Below are 24,051 nucleotides of genomic sequence, written 5' to 3' on the forward strand. Positions count from 1 at the left end.
TTTGCAATTGTAATCAACAATTTTTGATCATAACCACTGTCTCCATTGTTTCAGGCAGGAGCTGATGATAACATTTCGATTTAAATGTCTATTAAACAAATCTGGTAGATAACAACAGATTTCTTTAGCATTCCCCATTCTAATTATTATTTTCGATGCTCCACATATCGCAGACCTTCCCATTTTTATGTACTTTACAAAATTTCCCCTTTTCACTGTCAAACAATGTTTGTTTAAATCATGTCACACAGTTCATTTTTTACAGTTCTAATGAAGTCATCCACCTGAAACATTAACTTGGTTTCTTCCTCCACAGATGCTGAACACCTGCTGAGCAATTTCAGCACTTCTTGTTTTTATTGAAATACTGACTACCCAACATGGAGATGCAGTAATAATTTTAGTTATACCTTCTTCTGTTCTTGAGCTGTCATGATCAGCCAGTCTGGAAGAGGTTGGCCTGGACTGAATCATGGTTCCAGATGGCATGTGAGGCAGCTCATCATCTCTGAGATCTGCAATCATATCCTGAAGCTTTGACCTGTTTACCCCTGTAAATGAAAGTCATCAGTAACTGTTCAATCACGTAGCAGAATTCTTGATGGTGTGAAATAGGTTGAATAATTATTTATTTGCATTGGCCATTAAATGAAATATTTACCATAAATTTTTATGGAATCAAAACATCCAGAATGATATTTTATATACAAACCCATATTCTGATGTATTCATGCTCTATGCTAACATTAAAACTTTTTCCCAATTAAGGAATTATAAGCAGGCCAAATTAAGAACACCTGCTACATTTAACTTTAAATAGTTATTGAAATCAAAAATTAAAAGGCAATGTCTTTCTGATTCAGTTATACAGTAGATCATTTCATAGATTAGCAATGGAGAAAAAAAAATTAAAGAACTGTCTTTTGAGCAACATGAATAGAACACAAAACAAAGATAAAAGATTTTAATGCGTACACTAGGGGTGCAACAAACTAACAATTTAAATAATTTTGTCAAAAATTTATTTTCGTGATTATCCACACTTGTGTTCTCACTTACAATTGTTTGCCATTTCAGTTAAAATGAAAACACACTGGGGTACAAATACTGGGAGCAAAACATGAGACAAGTCATGTTTATTATTTTTCTCTTTACTGACCATATCTCATGGACCCATTAAGGTATTTCACTGTATAAAACAAAAATATCAGTTACTTTTTTTATAAGATGAGGAATTACTAATGCTAATTTAAATTTCTCAGATAGCAATTACTCACCACAGTAATTACAATCCTCTATGGAGGGTCTTCCATGTTGTCTGGTATGTATCACACCACCTAATGATACAGAGTTTGGGCGTAAGCCTTACTGTCCATTCACAGAATTAGTTTCCACCACAGGAATCTTCACAGGCCAGAAGAATGTGTGCAGCAAAGGGCCTTGTAGATAATGGATGTAGAAATTCTCTTGATTAACATCGCTCCTGGGCCATCTGGCGTTTCCAAATGGAGTCCTCACACTCCAAGAAAGCACAGTCTGTTAAGGAATATGAAACTGAGGAGCGAGACCCAAACATAGACTGAAGGAGTTCATTCATCAAAACAGAGGAATGGATTTAAGAGCCAAGAATTTTCTTATTCAGAAATGGCCAGTGTAAAGTTCAATGATAAAAGAGTAAATGCATAAATGAGCCTGGTAAATAACAGTACTTAAATGTTCAGTACAAGTTATGCATCTAGTCTCACCTCTGGAGTGAAACAAGCTGGCAATTGACAAAGAGCAAGGCATTGCCCAAAGGATCGTGAAACACTTAAAGAGAAAAAAACATTCCAGGCAAGGCAAAAATAAAAGAAGAATTGAGTTTAATGGTCCAGTTTATATCGCGCATCAGACACATCGTGTGGAACCTCACGGCTGTTCAGTTAAGATATGAAAGGCATACAGAGTCTGTATCATTACATTTCACAGACACAGCCTCTCAAAAGCATGTGGTACCTCACAAAGACTCATAAACTAAACACTTTTCTGAGTTTTCTGCAACTCATCCTTACTTAGAGAACAGGACAAGTACTCTTATGCGTATAAAATTATACTTGCACATAACAGTAAGGTTCTCTGTTATCACATATAAAGTGCTTAAGTAGTTGCATACCAGTGGCATTTGCAACCGGCAAATTGACAATCTGTATATTGCAGAAAGAAAATTCTCACTCTTAAGAGTGCAGCACTTTAAAGTACTTTAAATACCTTTCAATCACCCATTGACGAGGATCAGTTGATAGCATTATTTTGACCTGCCATTGAAAACAATGCACAAGAGTGGGCAAAAACACATACAAAACATTTCACAAGGGAACTCCAATGGAAAAATAAAACTAACTGTTACCAGACCACCCTTAATAGCTCAGTAAGTGCAGCATCTAATGCAGTACAGAACCAGAAAGATTAAGAAATTACTAGAGTTGCTCAATGGTTTTCCACAAGTCAAAAAATCTCAGCTGGGTTCATTTAGGATGTTACAATTGATGGCAGTGTCACTAGGCTACCAAGGCATGAGTGAGTCGAAAGATGTGTTTTTATCTCTTGATAATTCTCCTGTGGCTCCTCAAAGAACATACAAAGGTATATGTCAGGCGAGGACAAATTCAAGGCCAACCGTGACACATTCCTCTCCTTCAAAGTACCCTGTTGAGGCCAACAGTCCAGGCCACACAAGAAAAATAATTACTTGAGCAAATATCAGATGGCTTTGAATGCCAGTGAAACAACTGGACCAAGAATAAACATCTTCAGCAGAGGAGGAGGAAATTGGAAGAGAGGCAGAGAAACTTAACTGTCACCGAAAAATGCCAGTCATGAAGAGGGTATTGATTCAAATGAATAATGTGTTCTGCCTTAATCAGATTTAATGTTTTGGAGTCTGATTCAATACTGAGTCTTGAACTCAATACTGAGAATGGCAGTAGCTTAGCATTTGTGACAATATCTTGTCCATACAAATGAAATTGCTGCAACATTATTTACTGTACTCAGCAAGTTACAGTTAAATCACAGTACTTTAAAAACCCTTGGAGACACATTTATATTCAATCAACCACCAGTAATTTCAATCAATCATAGTGCTTCAATACTGTATGCCTACACAGAATCTGAAACTAAAACACAGAAGTTAAACAGCCTTAGCTACTTTCTGGTGGATATTGTTCTTCAGTTTTCTTAATTCAGCAGTTACTGTAAATAAATGTTCACAAAGTATAAAAATTACAAATACACATTCTGTTGAATGGTAAGTATTTATCCAAAGTTCAAGATGTTAAGAGTTTCACTGATTTGTGACATTTGGGTGCATTACATTCTTATAAGTGAGCACTGGTTTGAAAACAAATAAGCTTTGATGAGAGCTACTGATGCCAATGTCTAAATCTTCAATTGTGATCTCAACATGCACTGTCGGACATGATCTCATGTAGCTAGTTTCAAAAAAACATTAAAGGGATGACATAAATATCATTAACGCGTTGGTTTAATACAGTTGTTCTTGAAACATTTATTTTATTAAACTAAAATATGTGATGCCCTATTAGTTGATTCTTTACTTAATTATTTTCTATGTAAAAGATCAATAACCCAGTCAATACATACTGCTCAAAGGTCATGTGGTACATCAACAGAACAAGTCAAACAAAAAAAAATATGCCGTGAAAAAACCATAATTAATGATGATACACAACTAACCATCACTAAAGCACTATTACAGAAGCAGCGTACAAAAGCTCAACCAGATTCCTCTATGTTGCACAAAATAAACCTGCATATTTAAGGGGGGGAACTGTTTCATCAAAATGAAAAGCCAAAGCTGTAATGTCTAAAATACTGCAAGTGACAGACATTAATCTTCAACCTCCAAATTATGGAAAATAAAAGTTGTGTACTAATACATGTACTCACATGCCCATAAACAAGTCTATTAATTAGTTAAAAATCACAAATGTTACAAGGGACAAACTTGAAATTTTCACCTTACTGTGCACATTTTTCAACATAGTCCAGGACATTAAGCATTTATTTGGCAGTGATACAAGTAAGATTCATTTCACTGATTCTCAGCTAGATTAACAATAACTACAACTTCAATGATTTACATCTAGTAGTGCCCAGTTTAGTCAGGGTACTGTGGTGTAATATTTACAAAATAATATTGACAAATGAGACTGGAGTTAAGTTAAAACAATTCGTTTTGAATTTATCAGGAATACATAAATACTGACACTGAATTATTAAATCAAATTAATCTTTGAACTGTTCTCAACAATGTCGCTCTTCCATAATGCATTTTTTCTCTTCTTTGGAGATTATTTATTCAAAACCGCTCAGTTTCAGCAATTACTTTAGGCAAAAATAAATGTATTAAGGATTCCATTAAAAAAAGGGCAAACAACTTTATGCTAGAAATAATGAAAATAAACTTTCAAAACTGTTTGTACTCAATCTTTAAAGTAGCTTCCTCACAAAGACATATACAGCTACCAGATTTAAGGATTTAAAATGGAAAATGCTTAAAAAGATCAAGAGAAAGGTGTTTAACAGTTTAACATTTGAGAACTTTCAGACTGTCAATTAGCTCCCTTAAATTTACAAAATATTAGTGAGCTGAACAGCACTTCTTAAAAATTAGATTAGATTCCCTACAGCGTGGAAACAGGCCATTTGGCCCAAAAAATCCACAATGACACTCCAAAGAGTAACCCTCCCAAACCCACTTCTCTCTGACTAATGCGCCTAACACAATGGACAATTTAGTATGGCCAATTCACCTGATCTGCACATCCTTGGACTGTGGGAAGAAACCGGAGCACCCAGAGAAAACCCAAGCAGACATGGGGAGAACGTGCAAATTCCACACAGACAGTTGCCAGAGGCTGGAATTGAACCCGGGTCCCTGGTGCTGAGAGGTTGCAGTGCTAACCACTGAGCCTCAGTGCCACCCTTAATATTTCTATTTTTATTTTAGATTTTCAGCATCAACGGTACTTTCCTTTAACTTAGTGGGCCCCTGTTTTGCCTTTTTTTGTTGCAAACATATTGTGCTGGTCAGATGAAAGTAATCTCCCCATAAAATCTGCCCAAGTAAAAACTAATTTGTGCAATCTGAACTCTGTCTTTCGAGGATACGAACACAATATAAAGATTTATGTAAATCTTTTTTCAAAAACAAGAATGTGTATGCTTTTTCAAATCTCAAACAGTAAATGGATACAAAGTAAACCCAGCTCTTTACAACCCAACACACTGCATTGGCTCAGGTCTTCTCTGGTATGTTTCATACAAGCACTGAAACACATTTACTTCCATACTTCATACTAATTGTGAAATTTAGATTAGTTTAATTTTCAGATTTTTGTAAGTAATGTGTAATATTTTGCTCAGCTTCTTGTCCATTAGATACTTCTCAGTTCTAATGCTACAATTATCATGTACATTTTCTTCTATTATCCAGTATGAGAGAAATATATGACAAATTTTCACATTGTTGATACTGAAACACTATAGAGTGTGCAGAATCATGGATTTAGCATGCATAGTATTTGTGATGATTACCAAGGGGGATGGTTGTAAAAACTGTCTGTCCTCAATGTAAGAATCATGAAAGTCCCTCTCACAAACTCTCCATTAGATTTGGATATCCTCAGCAAATTCATTTTTAAAACCAAATTTCAATTTAAATATTTGATAGAAATCATAAAATAAAAAAATCTAAATTGCCTGGAATTTTAAAATTTGTCCAGCTCTTTTGGAAATAGTCACAGAACAGAATAAGGAAGTAAATTTTTTTTTACTTAAGGAAGGTTTTAATCTGCGAAAGTTTCTAAATGGAACGGCATCACGTTTAATCACTAATACACTAAACTATATTAAAAAAAGGACTTCAGGTTGACAAGCTTGCATTAATTGAATCAGTTTTCTTGTGCTAATGTTGCTTTGTTATGGGTGGGTGGGGGCGTGTGTCCATGTGCATGTGTGTGTTGAGAGGGGAGTCATTTCAAATATTTTTACTTAACCAGTATTTAAAACTCTTACCTTGTTGATTTTACAACAAATGAAAGCTTCCAATATCTGAATCAGTACAGTTTTAAAAAAATAAACCTGAGGTTCAACCCCTCAAGGATTGACCTTGTTCAATTATTTTAAAATCAATGGTGAAATTCTAAGCAACTGACCACTTTCATCCTTCTGACAAAATTCTATGGAACTGATCACTTTAATCCTTTGATGAAACAATAATTGTCATATATATGTGTCACCTCGAGAAACATATCAGTAAAAACACAAATTGTTGTGCACATCTTGCTACTTGGTTAGTATGAAACACATGCAGTTTGAGTTATTATCATGCAACATTAGTTTTTATGTGCTGCATTTCAATTTTGTTCTAAAGTGATGGATTAGATTCCAAATCTGATACCCAAATCATTACATAATCCGATATGCAAAATTTTCACTATCGACTTTCAATGCTAATCTTTCAATCAATTTTTGTTTTCAGCCGATAGATTATTAATCTTTTGAATTTTTTTAAACACAATTTTAATTTTTTTTAAAACACAACCATCTCACCTGAAGAGGAGCTGTATTCAACTCGAAATGCTAACTATTTCTCTCTCCACAGATGCTGCCAGACCTGCTGATGTTTTCAACATTTTGTTTATGTCTCTTCAACTCGTTCTGCTTAGTTTAAAGATATATCACTGTCACTAAAGATTTGAGTCTCTCACCGGAGGATAAAAATTCTGAGAAGTGGCATTCCCTCGATGACCCAACTACAGATATCTTAATACTTTCAAGCATGTTGCCAATACACATTCAGCACACAGCAAAGCCTCTAACCCCGATAATGAAAGAAATGTTGGTTGCACCCCTAATCTAATTTTTTTATTTAGACACACATGAAAAAAGTATTCAATAAACAGAAACAAAGCTGATGAAAGACAGATATTTAGAAAATAAAATAAAATTGTGGTAAAGAAAATGCGAAAGTCACTCTACACAATTCAGAATTATCTGCACTTACTCTTCACCCCTTTCTTGCCCTTCCGCTCCTTCTTGTATTGTTCCTTCAGTTTACTTATTAGTCCCTTGTCTACAGCCCAAACCTCCGAAGATGGGGAGAAGTCATCCTTGTCTACATGCAGCACATCATTGAAAAATCAGCAAATCGGAATGCAAGCAATCACTGCTGCTATTTCATGAAGGTTAGTGGTTGAATCATAGCCTTTAAAGAATTACTGAATAATTATGATGTAAGATTTTAAGACATTTGTTATACAAACCATTTTGAACCAAGTTATGTTATGTTATTAAACTTGCGTTTAATGGGCAGTGCAAGCTTAAAAGTACAACAATTTCATGCCATTGCATCCAAAACAATAAAGCACTTGACAGACGGTTTTTGGGAGTCTCTTTCCTTACAAGCAATAAATTGGACACAAAAAGCTTACATTGAAGGCTCGGCCTTCACCTGAACAAAATCAGCTTAAAAGAAAAAAATGTGAACCTCTTCAGACATACTTAACAGCCCCTTTATTTAAAAAAGGGACAAAACACAGAAATGATTTGTTCCAATAGTAGAAAGTAGTCCAATTACCTAATTATTGGAATGTTTGCATAACTTAACAGAATACGTAGCAGTTCCAATACTGTACTGCATTTAATTATAATTTTTCTATAAAACTATTCACTGTAGGATGATCTAAAAAATCTATGCAAAATGTATAACAATAGGCAGCAATTTCAGGACTACTCCTAGTGTGAGGTGCAAGTGAGAAATAGGAGGATTAGGCACTGAACGTGCGGCTGGTGTATGAGGGACAAATAATCGAATTTGAGGCACTGAGACTAGCTTTGGAGCAGGTGAAACCTGTAAAACGTGGACAAGCTACACCTTAGTAGGACAGGGATTAATATTTTACATTTTTGCTCGTGTGGATAGGGAGGGTTTGAAGTAAATCGGCAGGGAATGAGCGCCTGAAAGGAAGCTCAATTGGAGGGAAGCAAAACTTGGCAACAGAAAGTAGAAAAGCAAAGCAGTGAGCAAAATTAGACAGGAGATGAGAAGACCAGCATAAACTAGAAATCAAACATGGAACAGCAAACAGTACTGAAAGTTTACTGTTTTGTCATAATCTTCGTCACACGGTAGATGTGATCTATATGGACTTCAGTAAGGTGTTCAACAAGGTTCCCCATGGGAGACTGGTTAGCAAGGTTAGGTTTCATGGTATACAGGGAGAACTAGCCTTCTAGATACAGAACTGGCTCAAAGGTAAAAGACAGAGGGTGGTGGGGTGGAGGGTTGTTTTTCAGACTGGAAGCCTGTGACCAGTGGAGTGCCACAAGGATCGGTGCTGGGTCCTTTACTTTTGGACATTTACATAAATGATTTCGATGCGAGCATAAGAGGTACAATTATAAGTTTGCAGATGACACCAAACTTGGAAGTGTAGTGGACAGTGAAGAGGGTTACCTCAGATTACAACGGGATCTGGACCAGATGGGCCAATGGGCTGAGAAATGGCAGATGAAGTTTAATTCAGATAAACACGAGGTGCTGCATTTTGGTAAAACAAACCTTAGCAGAACTTATACACTTAATGGTAAGGTCCTAGGGAGTGTTGCTCAACAAAGAGACCTTGGAGTGCAGGTTCGTAGCTGCTTGAAAATGGAGTCACAGGTAGATAGGATAGTGAAGAAGGTGTGTGGTATGCTTTCTTTTATTGGTCAAGAGTATTGAGTACAGGAGTTGGGAGGTCATGTTGTGGCTGTACAGGACATTGGTTAGGCCATTGTAGGAATACTGCATGCAATTCTGGTCTCCTTCCTATCAGAAATATGTTGTGAAACTTGAAAGGGTTCAGAAAAAGTTTACAAGGATGTTGCCAGGGTTGGAGGATTTGAGCTATGGGGGAGGCTGAACAGGCTGGGGCTGTTTTCCCTGGAGCATCAGAGGCTGAGGGGTGATCTTATAGAGGTTTACAAAATTATGAGGGGCATGGATAGGATAAATAGACAAAGTCTTTTCCCTGGGGTCGGGTGTCCAGAACTAGAGGGCATAGATTCAGGGTGAGAGGGGAAAGATATAAAAGAGACCTAAGGGGCAACTTTTTCACTTAGAGGATGGTACAGGTATGGGATGAGCTGCCAGAGAAGGTGGTGGAGGCTAGTACAATTGCAACATTTAAAAGGCATCTGGATGGGTATATGACTCGGAAAAGTTTGGAGGGATATGGGCCGGGTGCTGGCAGGTGGGACCAGATTGGGTTGGGATATCTGGTCAGCATGGACGGGTTGGACCGAAGGGTCTGTTTCCATGCTGTACATCTCTATGACTCTATGTCTAAGTAGTCAGTTGAGGGTGAGGATGAAAAGGCTCTCCACAGTTAAGTTTTTTTGAAGGCAAAGTTGCATTATTATTCAAGTGATTTAAGCTGTTACAGAGAATAAAGGTGATGCGTATACCCGCTACCTTATGTTTCTATTACTAAGTCTATGCTTTTACACTGATTATATGGACCTCTTGATTAACCAGAATATTTGATCAACTGGCACAATCCTGATGCCATAGGTGTCAGATGATAAAAAGCTTTCTGTATAATGTTAAAAAGGGCAAAGCTTGAACTTTTTGTGAATGCAATTCATTACAGCAAATAGTCAATTTAAAAGGTATAGATTAGAGGAGTAAATGGATTAGATTTAATTGTCATTATCGAGATGTGGTTACAGGGCGGCCAGGACTCAGAACTGAATATTCAGAGAATCCGTCACATCGGAAGGATAGGTGGAGGGGAAAGAAAAGTGGAGTAGCATCTTCAACGGAGTACAATCAGTACATTAGCATTAGAGAATCTTAGATTTAAGGATGTAGTATCATTTTGGATAGAGCAAAGGGCAGCAAATGCTAGTGGGAGACAAGTGTAGGCCACCGAACTGTAGTGGTCATGTTAGACCATAGAATAAATCAGGATATTAGAGGTATAAATTGGGGTATTAGAACAGTTTGTAGTATGTATAGTACAGTAATAATGGAGACTTCAATTCAATATTGGTAAACTTAATTAGCCATAACACTGTGAAGGATGTGTTTCTGGAGTTTGTACAAGATGGGTTTCCGGACCAGTGTATTGAGGAACCAAATAAAAAATTAGCTATTTTAGATTGAGCATTCTGTAGAAATGACAAATTAATAATTTTGCCATGAAGGGACTATTTGGAAGTAGTGACCATAATATGATACAAGCTTCTGATACTAGTGTCCAAGTCTGAACAAAGATATCAATGAAAGTATGACAGGCAAATTGGCTATGGTAGTTTAGGAAAATATATTAAAATATTTATTGTTAGACAGACAATGGTTAGTATTTAAAGTCATTATATGGTCTGCAACAATTATGCATGCCTCTCAAACAAAAACAAGTGAGTCAACAGTGGATAAGAAAAGTTAAGTATTGCATTGGATCAAGGCTGTGCCTTATAAGGTTGCCAGAGAAGTGGTAAGCCTGAGGATGTTGAGCAATTTAGAATAATCAAGTCTGATAAAGGGAAGAGAGAATATGAATTCAAGCTAATGACTGACAAAGGAAAAATTAAAAGTTTACATCGATATGTGAAAAGGAAAAGATTAGCAAGGACAAATATGGGTTCATTAGAGCAGATACAGAAGAATGTATATTGGAGAAAAGGGAAATGGTGGAGAAGTTCACACCCAGGTCACAAAGCAAAATTAAAATACATGGGATGGTGGGCGGGTGGGGTGTTGGTGGTAAAATACTGGTGTAGATTGAGAATTGGTTAAGACAGAAAACAGAGTTGGAATAAACAGTTCATTCTTGAGATGGCAGGCAGCCAATAATAGAGTATCCATGCATCTGTGCTTAGATCACAGTTGTTCATAATCTAGAAAATGATTTGAACCTAGGGACCAAACATCACCTCAAAATTTGATGATGAAACAAAACTAGGTGGGATCGTGAGCTATGAAGGGGATATAAAAAGGCTTAAGTGTACTTAGTTAAAAATCACACAACACCAGGTTATAGTCCAACAGGTTTAATTGGAAGCACACTAGCTTTCGGAGCGATGCTCCTTCATCAGGTTGGGACAATCACCTGATGAAGGAGCGTCGCTCCGAAAGCTAGTGTACTTCCAATTAAACCTGTTGGACTATAACCTGGTGTTGTGTGATTTTTAACTTTGTACACCCCAATCCAACACCAGCATCTCCGAATCATAAGTGTACTTAGATATCCAAACAAATGGACAAGAACATGGCAGATGGAATATAATGTGTATAACTATGAGGTAACCCATTTTGGTAAAAACAGGAAGGTAGAGTATTTCTTAAATAAAGGGGTTGGAAACTGTTGATGTCCAAAATGGCAAGGGGGGGGGGGGGTCTGAGCTCATAAGTCACAAGAAATGAACATGCAGATGCAGCATTACAGAAGGTATACTGACCATCACTGCAAGGGAATTTTGAGAACAGGAGTGAAGATGTCCTACTACATTTGTAGAGAGATTTGATGTGACCACACCTGGAGTATTGTGGACAATTTAAGTCTCCTTATCTAAGGAAGAATGGACTTACCATACAAGGAGTGTAATGTAGGTTTACCAGACTAATCACCGGAATGACAGGGTTATCTTGTAAGGAAAGATCAAAGAGACTCGGCCAATATTCTCCACAATGTCAAAATAGAAAAGTGATTGTACTGAAACTCCAAAATTCTTATAGGGCATGCCTAGGTAGAAACATTTAAAACATTTCCCCTGGTTGGTAAATCTAAAATGAGCGGATAAAACGTCAGAATCGGGGCAGGCCATTTAAAATTGAGATGAGGAGCAATATTTTCACTTAGAGGCTGGTGAATCTTTAGAATTCTTTACCCAGAGTGCTGTGGATGTACATCACTGAGAATCAACAGATTTCTGAACACTAACGATATCAAGATATATGGAGATAGTGGGCAAAAACAGAGTGAAGCTAAATGATCAGCCGTGATTTGTTTGAATGGTGGAACAAGCTCTATAGGTTAAATGGCCTACTCCTGCTCCCAATTCCTTTGTTCCTATAATAAGATCTTATAGAATTAGAATGAATCATAGAATCACCTTAAGGTGGCAAGGTGGTTCAGTGGTTAGCACTATTGCCTCCTAACACCAGGGACCCAGACTTGATTCCAGTCTTGGTCAACTATCTATGTGGAATTTGTATGTTTCCCCGCGCCTGCGTGAGTTTTCTCTGGTTTCCTCCAACAATTCAAAGATGTGCAGATTAGGTGGATAAGCCACACTAAGTAGCCCCAGTGTTCAGGGTTGTGCAGATTTGATGGGTTGGCCATGGTAAATGCAGGGTTACAGGGATAGAGTGGGATGGTCTTCAGTGAGACAGTGCAGACTGGATGGGCCAAATGGCCTGTACCTGTACTGTAAGAATTCTACAATGCTATTCTATGGTTCGAGAATATGGGCAAACTAAATGAAACCATAAAATCGATTGGTGGACTGTACTGCCACTAAGAGATCATTCCTCTTGGCAGGCTTTCTAGTGTAAGGCCTGAAGTTCCCTTCTATTCTGTATTTTCTTTTTGATGTCTTATAGCCCCCATAACCTTAGATAAACCTACCTTAAATTGTTTCTTTGTGAATCCTAAGTCAGATAACAAGAGAACATTAGAGATCTAGAGAAATGGAAAGAGATGGAGGATATATGAAAGAACACCTTTGGGCACTTCCAAAAGGATTTAATTCTTCCTAATCTTTAGTCTTTCTAAGGCAAATCATTCAGCTTTCTCATCATTGACTCCAATATCTATGATAGGGAAATAGTATTACAAGTTTTCTTGAGGATGTAACTCACAAGATAGATAAAGGAGAACCAATGGACTGATTACATTTTGGTTTTCTAAAGAGATCTGATAAGGTGTCATAGAATAGGCTTTTACACAAAATAAAGGGCTCTCAGTATTGAGGATTGGTTAATGGCAAGAAAACAGGAATAAATCATTCATTTTTGGCATGGAGGGATTCAACTGATTCAAGGATCAGAGCTTGAGCTTCACCTATTTATAATTAATATCAATAAATTAGACTGAGATCAAATGAAATAGTCCAAGTATTCGGACAATACAAAGCTTGGTGGGAAAATAATTGGCAAGGAGGATACAAGTAAGTTACAAAGGTAGATAGGTGGATTGGCAAGGTAGCAGATGGAATAGAATGTGGGAAATGGTGATTTTTTTCCCCCACTTTGGTAGCAATAAAAGAGCAATTTTTTTTTTTAAAAAAAGAACAGGTAACATATGTTGCTCTCTGGAGGGTTTTCAGTGTCCATGTATATCAATCACAAAGTTAGCATGCAGTTACAGCAAACAATTAAGGCAGCAATTATTGCACAAGAACTACAAAACAGCAAGGAGATGTTAGTGTAAATTACTTGCAACTTCAGCAGACCACACCAAGACGGATGGAGTATTAATTTGGTTTAGTCTACATTTAAAACTCTTACAGGAGGAGTGAAATAGATGCTCTGCAGTTGCTTTCCCTTGCTAAAGAGTCCCAAACCGGAGGTTAAAAGTTTCAAGAAATTGACCAGTTTGGACTGAGGTAACAATTTTTTTTTCCCACATTAGGGATTATGGAATCTTAGGATCTTATGAATGAATCTTGAAGGATTTTTGGATGTTGAATCAAGAGATACATGGATAGGGTAGAAAAGCGAATTTGATGTACATGTTCAGCCATGAACGTCTGAATGGCATACTCCTGCTCATATTTCTTATATCAAGTTGCCTTGGTGTGAGCTGCCAATTCAGTTAAGTCCCCTAATTGAAACTGCTTTGTGCTTCAACAAATATGTTCTTAGCTGATTCGGCTGTAGTAAGGGAAGACTATAATTAACAATGGAGTGTGAAAGGAGGAAATAAACCTACCAAATTATAAGTGTAACACAGGAAATAAATGTCAAAAATGAAGGTAATTTATTATAAAGAAATTTGTTTTAATATGGAGATCTATCCATGGGGGACTTAAAATTTCAATATCTATTACAATAAAAAAAAGGTAATAATCTTCGTATTTCCAGTCCAACAGTACTGGTGGATATGGGCAATTAAGGGTTTTCCAAGTATAAAGCTAATCACAGCCTTCTCAATACTGCAGGTCCAGATAAGTAGAAAAGCTAATAAGATAAGAACACATAGCAACAATTCATTGTTGTTGTGGTTCTGTTCGCCGAGCTGGAAATTTTTTGTTGCAAATGTTTCATCCCCTGTCTAGGGCAAGCCAAACAAAGAACAGCCAGGGAATTCCGAGAAGCATGGCACTCATCCACAAACTCCATCAACAAACACATCGACCTGGACCCAATATACCGGCCACTACAGCGGACAGCTGAAACTGACAACTGGAAGCGGCAGGGACAGGCCACTATAAATGCCGGAGGAAACACCACAGAAGCGCTTCACAGGAGCTCCCAAGCACCGAGGATGTCACCTAGACAGGGGACGAAACGTTTGCAACAAAAATTTCCAGCTCGGCGAACAGAACCACAACAACGAGCACCCGAGCTACAAATCTTCACCCAAACTTTGAACAATTCATTGTATCAGCAGTCATTTGAATATTTGAATGAGTTAGAATAATCAAAGTAAAACTGAATATTTAAATATTCTAAGTATTTTAAATATTTAAAATATTCTAGATCATCACTTGGTTTAAAAATTAGTTTTAAAATTATATTACACTTCAATTTTTAAAAATTTATTCACAACAGCATTTATTGCCTAACTTTAATTGCCCAGAAGGCAGTTAAGGAGAAAGTGAGGTCTGCAGATGCTGGAGATCAGAGCTGAAAATGTGTTGCTGGAAAAGCGCAGCAGGTCAGGCAGCATCCAGAGAACAGGATATTCGACGTTTCGGGCATAAGCCCTTCTTCGATTCTCCTGTTCCCTGGATGCTGCCTGACCTGCTGCGCTTTTCCAGCAACACATTTTCAGAAGGCAGTTAAGTCAACTCACAAGACTGTGGACCTGGAGTCACATGTCGGCCAAACCAGAGAAGGATGGCAGTTTCCTTCCCTGAATCGAATGAGTGAACCAGGTGGGTTTTGTAGACATTGACAATGTTTTCATGGTCATCATTAAACTCTTAATTCCAGATTTCAACAGAATTCAAATTCCACCATTTGCCATGGTGGGATTTGAACCTGGGCCCCCAGAACATTCACTGGGTTTCTGGATTAATAGTCTAGCAATAATACCACTAGGCCATCTCCCCTCCCCAACTTGATCATTCACCGCCACCACATGTTTTAGATAGACAATTCATTGTGAAGGAAGATCAATTTTTTTTTGAAAAGAATAAAACCACAAGTCTAGGCTTATCTTCTATTTTATAACATTGCTATATAATTCTGCCCTAAGATAATTTAGTTTGTTAATATTCCAATCTACATTTTAACAAAGCAGCTTCAATAACTTATATATTAGAACTATGCTGATTATTTTTATATCATCAGATTTAGTGCTGGAGGCAAATTTTAAGTAGGGAAAAAGCATTACAGGGTTTTAATGCCATGCTAGAAATGCACAGGGAAGACATGCAAAATGACATTCATAGGTCAAGGCTTGACATTACCACATGCTGCTTTATATTAACTTGCAGCACAAACTGACAAGTATTCACTATTTCTTTTCTACCAATACAATTATACACCAATCCAATCAGGTGAAATTATTTTGAGAAATGCTTTTTAGGAGATGGGCTTGGCCGCAAAATGCTCACTTTTAGTTATTCTTCAGATGAGGTTTATGTGGCAAAGGTGATCTCAAACCAGTATTGAAAATCATACAAGATTAGTTCAACTACAGTGATACCTGGCCAGCAACAGAGCTACGTGATTTGGAAACTTGGGAGTTGATGCTACTTCCAAGCCCTTTCAATCGAGGTTGCAGGCTTGGAAGGTGACAATGAAGCCTTGGCAAGTAGTTACAGTACAACCTGAAGATACTGCACACTGCAGCCATGTGGGCCAATGAATGGAGCAGGTGAATGTCTGGACTAGTAAACGAATTGCCAGTCCAGCAGATTGTTTTGCCCACCTTGGTGGTGTCAATCTTCTTGAGTACTGTTTTAGCTGCAAGTATTTGGGTCAATGGAGATAATTCCAACACATTCCTTAATAGTGCCAAACAGGTGCTGGAGACATTTTAGATTTTTGGTTTCTGATCAGTGGGGACTACCCCATATTTTCAAACCAGGATTTTTGATGGTGAAGGCCTGTGTACTAATTATTGAAGTAATGAGTGCTTAGACTCCCTTGTTTTACAGATTCACCAATTGGTATTCTTGTGATACAAATTTTCCTTGCAAAACAAACCTGCATGTTGTCCATATTTTCCTGCATGTGAGCAGAGTGCTTCATGGGGAACTGAAAATGGAGCTAAATGTGATATCAGTGAAAAAGCTGACTTTTGATCTAGAGGGAAGATCATTAATCAAACTGAAGATATTTGGGACTATGATAGAAGGTTTAGAAATATTATAAATGTTGAGCCCTCAGTCAACAATCTCACCTTATAGATTTAAAAAAAAAATTACTTGAAGAAATACAAAGAATTGTAAAGCTGGAACTGTGCATTTCAAGCTGACACAACCAAAATCCTTGATCACATCAAATATACAAGGTATTACATTAAAATAACTCTGAAGATCAATGTTTTCCTGTACTGTAAAGTTGTCAGCGGAAGCATTAGAATTCAGACAAATAGCAATAAATTCTGTACCATGAGTGAAAAATGGAATTGTTTTAAATATGATTCATCAACAGCTTTAATTATTTTCTTACCCCATTCTGTTCCATCCCCAGAGCTCCTAGCTTCCCCAGCTCCTTCGCCATCTTCAGCTGTCACTAAAAAATCAAATTCTTTCAAAGCTTCTTCAGTATCATCAGGCAAGTCAGTAGCTAATCCCTCATTACCGATCTAAAATCAAAAGATATTGATTTTTTAGAAACACCACAGCAGCCAATTCAGAAAACCTAATTTTTAAAAAATACTGCAAGCTGATACAGTTTAAGTATTTAAACTGGCATCATTGACACGCATTGTGCGTTTCATTGTGAATCTGAAAGGTTTCTAACATCTTTTAAGATTTCAATCAAGAAAACAAACCTTGCATAAATTCAATTAAGCATGCTGTAGATAAATAGATTTGAGAACTAAAACTCAGGTAAGGATGATGATTTGGACAGTGCTCAAAAAGATGGAGTAACAACAGGGATATTATTGATCAGATTACTGCTCATTTTTTGTCTATTTTGATTGGTCTCTGACTGGACTATTGCTGTGAGAAATGATTATTAAATCACAACATCAGAACTCCTTCTTGTAAAAACTCAACAGGTCTGTCAGCCTCTGTGGAGAGAGATCAGAGTTAACATTTTGGGTCCAGTGATTCTTCAGAACACTTCAGAAGGGTCACTGGACCTGAAACATTAACTCTGCTTTCGCTCATGCTGCCAGACCTGCTGAGATTTTGCAGCAATTTCTGTCTTTGTTTCTGATTTCAAGCATCCACAGTTCTGTTTTTTGCATAATATCTTTTTGACTTGAATTTGCTATTAATGCTTTCTATTGTGCAGATCCTCCGGCAATGTTGAAATTTAATTATTTATACTTCTGTCTTAATGATAAATAAAATATCGCTACAACAGAAAGTTTTACTATTGCTTGCTGTCTCCCATAAAGTTTCTATATTTTTAAGAGGTCGCACAAAGTCTCTCGAAAACATTGGTAAATAGATTTAAAGATTTACTTTGTGTTTCTTGTTTATTCTAAGCTTTTCTTTGCTGTCCGTGATGTCCTCCACCATTTCACCTTCCTCTTCATCATCATCACTATCATCATCTGTATTTTCTAGGAAGTTAAATGTTTCAAGAACAGCTTCAGCTAGGCCTCCCCTTGGCTTATCGCCTGCATTCCTATGTTCAGAAGAGAGCAGGAGAAAAACTTATTAGTAATATCCAGTAACAGCATCTATATATTTTTAAATCTCTTTGCACCAAACTGAAAGTTTGCATTACAGTCCTGGAACTGACTGATGTGAAAGCTGCTGACTAAAATGCTGATAGATATCTAGTTTTTTCTGAAGTAGTTTAACCCTCTTATCAACTTTTTAATCTCCTCTTCCAAATCTTACACATTCAAAAGGCAGGAGCCAGGCATCTCCACAATTATATATTACTTGTAGATCTCTGGATTTAATAGCAGAAATTTCCTTAAGAAAAATTAAATTTGAACACAAGTCAAAACAACAATCTCAATCTGACAAAGTCTTTTGATTGAGAACACGCCAAGTACCTTGAATCCATTTTGCAGTTAAGTTGAAACCTACATTCCAATGATATTAGCTGTTGATCTACAAGGAACTGTGCGCCTTTGTAAAGAGCCCGAAGCACCGTAAAATGTCTCAAAGGGCTTCAAAAGGGAATTATCAAACAGTCACAGAGAGGAAATGTTAGAAGAGGTGACCTAAGTTTGGTTGAGGTGGTTATTTTTGAAGAAAACAAGGTAGAGATCCATGAAGGATATTCAAAGAGAGAATTCCAGAGCTCTGAGCTGAAATAAGCCCAAGAGAATTGATTAAAATAGGTAATGCACAAAATACCAGAATTAGAGGAAAGCAGAGATATCAAAAGCTTGCAGGACTGGAGGAGTCTACAAAGATAGGGAGGGGAGAGGCCATGGAGGAATCCAGGACAGGAACTTTGAACTTGCAGCACTACCCTCAAGTCCTCACTACTTTAAAACCCTCAAATCTCTATCCCAAAATCTACACACACAACATTCTCCCTTCTTTTCTACTCAGCCTCACTGTTGGAATATTGCGTGCAATTCTGGTCTCCTTCCTATCGGAAATATGTTGTGAAACTTGAAAGGGTTCAGAAAAGATTTACAAGGATGTTGCCAGGGTTGGAGGATTTGAGCTATAGGGAGAGGCTGAACAGGCTGGGGCTGTTTTTCCTGGAGCGTCGGAGGCCGAGGAGTGATCTTATAGAGGTTTACAAAATTATGAGGGGCATGGATAGGACAAATAGACAAAGGCTTTTTCCTCGAGTGGGGGAGTCCAGAACTAGAGGGCATAGGTTCAGGGTGAGAGGGGAAAGATATAAAAGAGATCTAAGGGGCAACTTTTTCATGCAGAGGGTGGTATGTGTATGGAATAAGCTGCCAGAGGAAGTGGTGGAGGTTGGTACAATTGCAACATTTAAAAGGCATCTGGATGGGTATATAAATAGGAAGGGTTTGGAGGGATATGGGCCGGGTGCTGGCAGGTGGGACTAGATTGGGTTGGGATATCTGGTCGGCATAGACTGGTTGGACTGAAGGGTCTGTTTCCATGCTGTACATTTCTATGACTCTAGTGATTCCTCATTGTTGGTGAATGCAGTATTTCTTGGAATTCAATTACCTTCTGGCCCATTGAAATTCACCTGCCAATACTCACAATCAAATCATTCTTTCAATCTTGCCACATTGTTTGAATACAGAAGAGCAGTTTACCATTAAGCTCCTCAAGTCTGTTCTACCATTCAATTAGACCATCATTGATCTGGAGCCTACTTATCATTTTTTGCACATATCCTTTAACATTTTGGTTACCAAAACTCTACAAATTTCAGATTTTAAAATAATTATCTAGAATTATCTAAAATAATTAATCACTAATTTAACTATTATTTGTTTTTGTTTCTGATTTCAAGCATCTACAGTTTTTTTTTGGCATAATATCTTTTTGACTTGAATTTGCTACGAATACTTTCTATTGTGCAGATCCTCAGGCAATGTTGAAACTTAATTATTTATACTGCCGTCTAAAATATTTAATGATAAATAAAATATCGCTACAACAAAGTTTTACTGTTGCTTGTTGTCTCCCATAATCTGTCTATACTTTTAAGAGGTTGCACAAAGTCCCTCAAAAACATTGGTCAATAGTTTTAAAGATTTACTTTATGTTTCTTGTTTATTCTATGCTTTTCTTTGCTGCCTTATTTGAGAAGAGAATTAGAAAATATTTACTATTCTTTGGTAGAAGCACTTCCTAACTTGACTCCTGAATGATCTGACCAACATTACAATTATGCCCCCAAGTTCAATCCTCCCTAACTACTGGAAATAGTTTCTAGCTACACCTATTGAAAACACAAATCCGATCACCCATTAATTTTGTAAATTCCAACAAATACAGCCCTATTTAGTTTAATCTCTTTGGAATTTAATACTTAGGGGTCAGGTGTTTTTTTGTAACTTTACTGTGCACTCCATCCAAAGCCAATACATGCATACTCTTTATTCCCACAGTTTATCAAACAGACAAACTCGTTTCCAATGAATTATTTTCATCCCTCATCGTCCCTCTCCCTATGCCTTTCCAAACTAATTCCATTCAGTGTAAGCCCCTGAAAAAGAAATTCCTCAAATCACTTATAAAGATTAAATAGAGATGAGTCCAGCAAATGGACAAACGTTTGGAGTATAATGCAGAAAAATGTGCTAGTGTTATTCTTCCTTCCAAAATGAACAAGAGTAGATCACTTAAATTGAGAACGACTATGGAATTCCAAAGTGCAGAGGATAAGAGCACGGCTCAGAAAGTTAGTACACATCGTTCTGCCATAACCATGTGTTTCATCAGCACGAATTGGCTATAACATAATTGGCGAATTGTGGACTTTATTTGGCTAACATAAGCTTTCTACTAATCAGGTAAAGTGCAATTTTCTAAACCTGTATTCCATAGTACAATTTTCTACAGCGTGACGTTGCAGGAGAACACAATTGTCACGTTAAAACAGAATGACCCGAATGCAGGTTCAGCAAGGTTAATGAATTGATAGCCTCTATTAGAAGAGAAAATGAACATAAAAAGGCAACTGGCCTTAAAACATTAACTCTTTCTCTCCAAAGATGTTCAGATCCGCTCAGTTCCTCTAACAATTTCTGTTTTTGTTTCAGATTTTCAGTGTCCATAGTTCTTTCTTTTATTATAAAAGGAAGGAGGTTAAGCTTAGTTAAACAGGGCATTGACAAGGCGACATCTCAAATACTTTGCACAGTTTTGGTCTCCTTATTTAAGGAAGGACATTGTGGGTGATTCAAACAAGATTGAGTAAAGCGATACCTGGAAGGAGTGGGTTGTCTGACGAGGAAAGGTTGGAAAAGCTGGGCTCATTTCCACTGGAGCTGAAAAATATGTTGCTGGAAAAGCGCAGCAGAAGAATCGACGTTTCGGACATAAGCCCTTCTTCAGGAAAGTTGAAACGTCGATTCTCCTGCTGCGCTTTTCCAGCTGCCTGACCTGCTGCGCTTTTCCAGCAACACATTTTTCAGCTCTGATCTCCAGCATCTGCAGTCTTCACTTTCTCCTTCATTTCCACTGGAGTTTACAAGAATGATGCTAACTTGATTGAGGCACACAGGATTCTGAATGGTCTTGACAAGGTGGAGAATGAAAGAACGTTTCCTCTTGTCTGGAGTATAGAACTAGTGACACTTAGAATTAGGGGCCATCCTTCGGACAGAGATAAGAATTGTTTTTCTTTCAAAAGTTTGTGGAACTCTGCCTCAGAAGGTGATGAAGATGAGTCATTTAATATTTTCAAGGCAGATGTTGACAGATTCTTGTTGAGCAAAGGAATCCAAGATTATCAGGATAAAAGCAAATTTGAATTCAAAACACAATCAGATAATTAACTGATTGATGGAGCAGAATCAAGTGCTGAGCAGCCCACTTCTGCTCCTATTTTGTATATTAATAATTTGCACTTTGTAAATTCACCCTCCTCGCTTTGATAAGTGTTTTTAGCTCAAATATCATCGCATCTGTTTGGAGCTTGTGAAGTGGCACGAGGTGTTACTCCTTTCTGCCAGAACTGCACAATACTCCAATGGTTAGTACTGCTGCCTCACAGGTCCCAGGTTCGATTCTAGCCTTGGACGACTGTCTCTGGGAAGTTTGCACATTCTCTCTGCGTCTGCGTGGGTTAAAGTTGCCATATAAATGCAAACTAGTTTTGTCTCGTTCCGTTGATCTTCGGTCTTTACTACAGAGATACATGGCAGGCTACCAAGTGCTAGAAATAGTTTATGTATAACCCACCTTTCCCCATTATACAGCAGAGGAAGATGATGGAACAATTACTCGACATTCCTCAGATTAGAAATTAACAGCACTGAAATATTTTACATTTTTAATTAACTTACAAAATATGGGTATAACTACTGCCCAACCCTAAGCTGTACCTCCTCCAATAGTCTTCACACAATGTCATGATGCTGACATTCTAAAACTTGGTACCACTAGAAAGCGGGGTATATTTGGAAATTTGCTTTAATGATAAACTGATTATTTGGTAAATTAATTCCACAAATATAGCACCATTTTCAATTTAATTCTTAATAAGTAAATTCTTAATAATTCTCACTTTCCAGAGATTTAGTTACACATATTAATGTGCAGTCAAGGGGAAATATATACAGTACATTGACTCAAAAATCACCAATGTCCTCGGATGCTGCCTGAATTGCTGTGCTCTTCCAGCACCACTGATCCAGATCTGGTTTCCAGCATCTGCAGTCATTGTTTTTACCTGGGAAATATATACAGTACATTGACTCAAAAATCACCAACCGTACATAGGCTAAATTGCAAAATGCGAGATCAAATTCAAATACTCCAAATTTGATGCAAATATATTCTCCCTCTGCCAAGGGAAGCATTTTGCTTCCATCCCAAAATCCATCGAGGGAAACATCCATCATCAGGGTTACTCATTCAAGTGGCACACAAATTCGAGGGATAAGAAAATCATAATTTAGTGCCTCACCTTTTAACTTCTTGCCCCTTTTGTTTAGTTGGTGAGTCTCCCCCATTAAGAATCTGTTCCAAATTTTTTGTTTCCACTGATCCATTCTGCTCAGGCCCAGAAAGGCCCAGTAATGATCGTACTCTCTGTGATCGTACATCTAGAATGGTGTCTGTGTAACCAACTTCTTGTAAATACCTGTGAAATTTGAAAATAGAAATATCGGAGTTTTTGACTCTAACTAATGCACTTGGTTAACCACATTCTATTTTTAGATTTCATGTCAATGCATTTTCCATTTTCTGCAATATTTAGCCATTTTTCAAAGAATATGACAAAAAAACTAAGGTATGTTTGCAGTATTCTTGGACAAGGGATAGAGTGTTATCTGATATTTGCAATTCAGAGTCTAACAAGTTTTGATGCAGATGTTATCAATATTTAGCAAAACCAGTCCAAGTACAATTGACAACTTGTTATGAAATTGCAATAATTCTGGTTTAAGAGAAGATTTCATATTTCCCACAGGAAATCAATACTGTTATTGATAATAAACTGTGGTAAAACAGTAACAGATAATAAAAGTATAATATAAACCAAAAAGCACTTCATTGATCCGTTGGTAAATAAAGCAATTTCTTTGAAAATTGAAGTGTAATACTTAATACAGGGAAACCTCAATTATCCGAATACCAACTATCCGAAATTCAGATTATCCGAAGGAGATCGGGAGGTCTCGACTGAAACGTTTCCAACAGTGATCACGTCTTTTGTTTACAGTGATTAAATAGGCACTGTCACTAAATGACTGACCTCCTGCCCTCTCTCTCCCCACATTTTACCTGGAGTTCTACACAAAAGTGTACCCTAAAACTTGCTTCCCCAGATAATCTCTCCAACATTGTCCTGTACAGGGCAAACGTGGAACCTCTCAAAAGGTTGCAGTAAAAATTGTGCGTGGCTGCGTGTGCGCGCTATTTGGAGACTTACCCCATAAAGGCAGCTGCAGCAGCAGTCTTGTTGTCAATGTGCAGTCCAGCGGCCCTGGAGAGGGGGCGGGAGTGGATGGAGTTTGGGGGCGGGGGGGGCAGAATTGGAGGGGTTTGGGAGGAGGGCGGTGGGTGGTGTTGGAT

General features: G+C 37.4%; 1 protein-coding gene across 4 annotated transcripts in view; it reads right to left on the minus strand.

Annotated features, from left to right (window-relative positions):
- strn3 (striatin, calmodulin binding protein 3) overlaps window positions 1-24,051 on the minus strand; it is a 190,492-nt gene that overhangs the window by 94,412 nt on the left and 72,029 nt on the right. For 2 of the 4 annotated variants that reach the window (XM_043698049.1, XM_043698053.1), the window contains exons 5-9: window positions 22,940-23,116; window positions 17,866-18,031; window positions 16,898-17,033; window positions 7,070-7,180; window positions 411-551 (exon numbers count right to left, since the gene is read on the minus strand). In XM_043698049.1, coding sequence (XP_043553984.1) covers window positions 411-551; window positions 7,070-7,180; window positions 16,898-17,033; window positions 17,866-18,031; window positions 22,940-23,116 — 731 coding nt within the window. The remainder of the gene's footprint in view (window positions 1-410; window positions 552-7,069; window positions 7,181-16,897; window positions 17,034-17,865; window positions 18,032-22,939; window positions 23,117-24,051) is intronic. The other 2 variants (XM_043698050.1, XM_043698052.1) reach the window with 2 other exon arrangements.

Source organism: Chiloscyllium plagiosum, chromosome 10, assembly GCF_004010195.1.
Source record: "Chiloscyllium plagiosum isolate BGI_BamShark_2017 chromosome 10, ASM401019v2, whole genome shotgun sequence".
Lineage (NCBI taxonomy): Eukaryota > Metazoa > Chordata > Chondrichthyes > Orectolobiformes > Hemiscylliidae > Chiloscyllium > Chiloscyllium plagiosum.